Here is a 5,288-nt window from a genome sequence, read left to right on the forward strand (position 1 = left end):
AGTTCAGCCTGTTTGTCAGTGTTTAGTGCTGACAGTTCAGCCTGTTTGTCAGTGTGTAGTGTTGACAATTCAGCCTGTTTGTCAGTGCTTAGTGTTGACAGTTCAGCCTATTTGTCAGTGTGTAGTGTTGACAGTTCAGTCTGTTTGTCAGTGTTTAGTGTTGACAGTTCAGTCTATTTGTCAGTGTTTAGTGTTGACAGTTCAGTCTGTTTGTCAGTGTGTAGTGTTAACAGTTCAGTCTATTTGTCAGTGTTTAGTGATGAAAGAAAAGTAACTCACTACTGTTAAGAGTTTAAAAAGATATATTTTTCTTCATTAAAAGCAAAACTTTACGTGTTATTTACCTATTTTTTGTATCTTACATAAAATGATCGGTATGAAATGCTCAGATGTCAGTATGGGCTTCTGACAAACAAACATACTAATTATTTATTTCTCTCACATTTATTTTAGGGAAGTGTTTTGCCCACCTGGAGAACCAGATCTTTATCCAAATGAAGTGAAACCTTTTTTTAAGGGTGGAGAGTGTGCATAATTCCGAAAATAATAAAATAAAATATACAAACAAAATTGATGCTCTGTTTAAAAAAATGATTGAACTTCTTAAAAGTAGTTGCAAAAAGTAGTGCCTCTCCTCTTTGATTGTTTGTATTATTTTCTGTAATTTTTTATATTATTATTTCATTTATGGTATTTTTTATTCCTTCGGGTTTACCCAAAATTACTGATACTTTCAATCATAAGTTTTTAATGGAATATGAAATTACTTTATTTGTATAACTTAACTGCTAGAATATTTTAACACCTCTCTCTGATAAGCAATTTTCGTAAGCAACTTTTCTTTATGGACATTTACAAAACATTTCACATTAGACTTATCCTATCTTCGCCCCTTCTTTCTATATTTCCATTTAAACTCTGATGTTAACAGTTCTTGTTTCATTAGGTAATAAGTAAGCCTGCACAGTGTCTAAAGTTTGGATTTATTTTTGTTATGTAAACATTCTCTTGCACATTTTCTTGATGTCATCTAAAATAAATATACATGTTCAATTGGTACTGGTATGTTCTTTCCTTGCTGCTATATATAAACAACATGGTGTTAAATTTGTAACTTATGTTTAAAATTATAATACTGACAACTTTACACGTTTAAAATAGTGTTGATTAATGTATAACAAAAACTACTTCTAGTTGTTGAAAATCCTTGTAATTACTAGATGCATTTCCCAGGATAACAAAAACTAGTTCTAGGTGTTGAAAATCCTTGTTATTACTAAAATTATTTCCCAGGAGAACAAAAAATACTTCTAACTGGTGATGGCTTTCGTTATTACTAGAAATATTTCGCAGGATAACAAAAACTAGTTTCATATGTTCTAGTCATTACTAGAAATGTCGGGAAATAAATCCGATCTTACCTATAAAAAGAAATTCCACATTGACACTAATGCTGAAGTTTTTTTACTGAGAGGTATCGTCTTCTTCAAAAGATGATACAGAATTATTAAATCTAAAATAAGACGTCCTCTGCACTTAAAAGAAAAAAACTTCCGTTATTGCAAAAAGCAAGAGTCTCTTATAATGTTGCATGAAAATATAACTCGTGAAGTTTTCCTTACTGTTGCATGTTAATTGAAAAATTCTTGGGCCGAGTGTCGTTCAGTGGTTAGTGTGCCAGACTATGGAGCTGCGGATCCAGTGTTCGCTTCCCCTTATTGCCAAGTAGAAATTGCGCTCTGCATTTTGGTATGCTATAAAAGCGACAGTCAAGTCTCACTATTCGGTCAAACATGATAAGTGTAAGAGTTAGCGTTTGGTGCTGTTGACTAGCTGCCTTCTTTGTGTCTATCAGTTCAAAATGAAGGACGGCTAACACAGATTGCCCTTGAGAAGCTTTAAGCGAATATCAAAACGAAACACACGATATAAAGCTTTCTATGTTGTCGTTTGCAGATATAATGCCTGGAGTTTTCTATATTGTTGTATTTGGATGCAAAGCGGGATTTTTTTTTATCGTTGAGTTTTTTCACACTAGAAGTTAAGCGTTTATCTTAACAGCCTTGTCATTATCAAGTTAGTTTTATCATTAAACTTTTGTCATGCTGGAAATGAAGTGTTTTGCCATTACACTCTTGTTATACTGGAAGTAAGGTGTTTATCTCAACACTGTTGTTACATTAAAGTCTTTGATCATTATACTCTTGTCAAGCTACAAATAAAAGTCTTATCATTACCCTCTTGCCACAGTAGATGTAAAATGTTTATCTCAACACTGTTGTTACATTAAAGTCTTTTATCATTATACTATTGTCACATTAGAAGTAAAGTGTTTTAGCATTATACTATTGTCACATTGAAAGTAAACTGTTGTATATTATATTCTTCTCACAATAAAAGTAAGATGCTGTATCATTATTCTCTTGTCAAGCTACAGGTAAAGAGTTTTATCGTTACACTCTTTTCATGCTAGGAATGAACAGTCTTTGTTTTTACGTAACATACTAAAAATTCATAGTTACTGAAACATTAAGATAATATAAAGAAAAATTCATAGACATATTTCAGACCATCTAACTGTGAAACAAAATGCTTATTAAACTTCAATATGTTCTAAAGGTCTCCCATAACTTCAGGTATAAGACATGTAAAACAGTTAAAAAATGAGATTGAAAGGATAGTGTTCTCCTTGTAAAACAGTTAAAAATGAGATTGAAAGGATAGTGTTCTCCTTGTAAAACAGTTAAAAATGAGATTGAAAGGATAGTTCTCCTTATAAAACAGTTAAAAATGAGATTGAAAGGATAGTGTTCTCCTTGTAAAACAGTTAAAAATGAGATTGAAAGGATAGTGTTCTCCTTGTAAAACAGTTAAAAATGAGATTGAAAGGATAGTGTTCTCCTTCACACATGGTAAAATATTTATACTTGTGGGGGGGGGGGGTATTTTTCTTTTCTTCTCACTTTTAGATGTTATAAATAGATATAGATATATAGAGAGAGCAAAGAGTGTGTTAACAGTAAAATCTCATGATGATAACTGTGTTACCGAAACTAGTCGGCTGAAACAACTATTAAAGACTTTATCTTTAATTGTGCCAAAACTTTGTTGTTGTTTTTTTTTACTCTTAATAGAAAAGAGTGGTTATTTCTGCAGATAAGGAACTGAACTGACGTATTAAGTTTGTATGTAGTTCACAGATCTACACAATGGACTATCTGTGCTGTGCCCAACACGGCTATAGAAACCCGGCTTCTAGGGTTTTAAGTCCGCAGACTTACATCTGTGCCACTAGGGGGTATTAAGAATGTTTTACTATATATAATCGATGAACTTCGTTTATGATCAATATGTCTTCCCGAATACGTTTCTTTATAAGTTCTTATCAATATGACAAAATGTATTACATTAAGATATAACTAACACACTTTATATATATAATTAACACACTTTATTGATCAGTTACTTGATTATGGACCACGTGAAGGTTAAGTAACTTCACTTGTAAGATTGCAATTATTCTTATTCACACTTTCTACAGATTAGATTGTTACTGAATACATTAGAAGTAAATTACAGCAACTTATACCTAAATATAACATGTTATTACAACATATACCTATAGATAATATGTTAGAGCAGCGTATACCTATAACCAACATGCTACAGCAACTTATAACTATAAGACAGCATGCTACAACAACTTATACTTAAAGACATGTTATAGTAACTTATGCCTATAAACAGCATGTTACAACAGCTTATGTCTATAGACAACATGTTAGAGCAACTTATGCCTATGAACAGCATGTTACATCAGCTTATGCCTATGAACAGCATATTACAACAGCTTATGTCTATAGACAACATGTTAGAGCAACTTATGGCTATATACAGCTTGTTACAGCAACTTATACCAACAGACAACATGTTACAACAACGTAGTTAATAAGCAGAGCGTATGAATTTATTTTTACAGTAAGATATACGAGTATTATGCATGTGTTGTGCTTAAGGATGAGAAATTAAAATAAAAAAATACGTCGTACTAGAAAAAAAGATTTTATCACTTAAAATATTTATAAGACTATAGAAAAAATAATGGATGGTTAAAAGCATGCATTATAGATCTGTGAATCTAAAAAAAGTACAAACTCATTTGTGAAATACCGATATGCAGTCTTAAAATTAACTATATTAAAAAAACTCGAACTTAATTCCTAAACTATAACTAATCTCTTACATAAACAACCTGATGAGCCACCGGAGAGAACATCAAGATGAAAAAACGTTTTTTCCAAATGTAAGTTATTTCTTCATTCAGATATCTGTCAGTTTGGGCTTTAGGCAAAAGGAAATTGTATAAACGAAATTAGTAATTTATAACACTAAAAACCGGATGTCGATACCCGTGTTGGGCATATCCTATTGTGTAGCGTTGTGCTTAACAACAAACAAACAGTTTAGAGTTGATAAAGCCACAGAAAAAATGGTTTTATTCAATAAAATAATGTTTCATATTGCCTTTAAAAACAAAATATTTTCCTATATCTAGAGGCGAAACAGTCTAGATATATTTACAACAGTTCAAGTCCAACAGCTGATGTTATATGGTTGTCTTATTTTCCATTTATGTACACAACCTCGCTTTAGGAATTTTAATTTCTTTCGATATAGAAATAAAACTTAATGTAAGACTAGCATCTCGTTTGATGCACATAATTTAAATACTTAATGAGTAAGTCCACGCTTGGCCTGGTTTCTTAGAATCGTTTTCAGTATCGCAGATGAATAATAAGAAAAATATGATAAACAAATCATGTACTTCAACCATTAGTGTCATGTGCCTGTGATCCTGTCATTGGCTGTTCTAGCTTTTGAGTAGATCGAAATATTATAGAGGGCGTTCGACTTGGCTAAGTAAGTTATTTCTGTAGTCTGGATGGATACTTTGATGTTTTTGTTTTCTTATAATTGAATGTATATTAATCATTGTTCCTATCCCGAAGACAGAATAAAAATTACCGTAATACTCGTGTGACGATATATTCTTTTATTATTATGTATATTATTTTCCTGGTGTAAAACAATCCAGTAAAATTACTTAGAGTTAGATCACAAGTAACCGAGAAATCGAACCGTTGACCGATAGTATAATTCAACTTAGTTGTACGTGATGAATTCAAATTCGATGACGAAGAACCCACTTTGAGACTAATAATGGTTGGAGACGGCTTGAATAGGTAATGAAGAAAAACTTTAATATAAGTTTAACATAACAGCAAATG

At 31.6% G+C, this 5,288-nt stretch overlaps 1 protein-coding gene across 1 annotated transcript in view; it reads left to right on the plus strand.

The window, feature by feature from the left end:
* LOC106457427 (pancreatic triacylglycerol lipase-like) overlaps positions 1-624 on the plus strand; it is a 38,190-nt gene extending 37,566 nt beyond the window's left edge. The window contains exon 10 of the mRNA XM_013916841.2: positions 454-624. Coding sequence (XP_013772295.1) covers positions 454-535 — 82 coding nt within the window. The 3' untranslated portion in view covers positions 536-624. The remainder of the gene's footprint in view (positions 1-453) is intronic.
* The last annotated feature ends 4,664 nt before the right edge of the window (positions 625-5,288 follow it).

This window comes from Limulus polyphemus, unplaced genomic scaffold (genome assembly GCF_000517525.1).
Source record: "Limulus polyphemus unplaced genomic scaffold, Limulus_polyphemus-2.1.2 Scaffold329, whole genome shotgun sequence".
Classification (NCBI taxonomy): domain Eukaryota; kingdom Metazoa; phylum Arthropoda; class Merostomata; order Xiphosura; family Limulidae; genus Limulus; species Limulus polyphemus.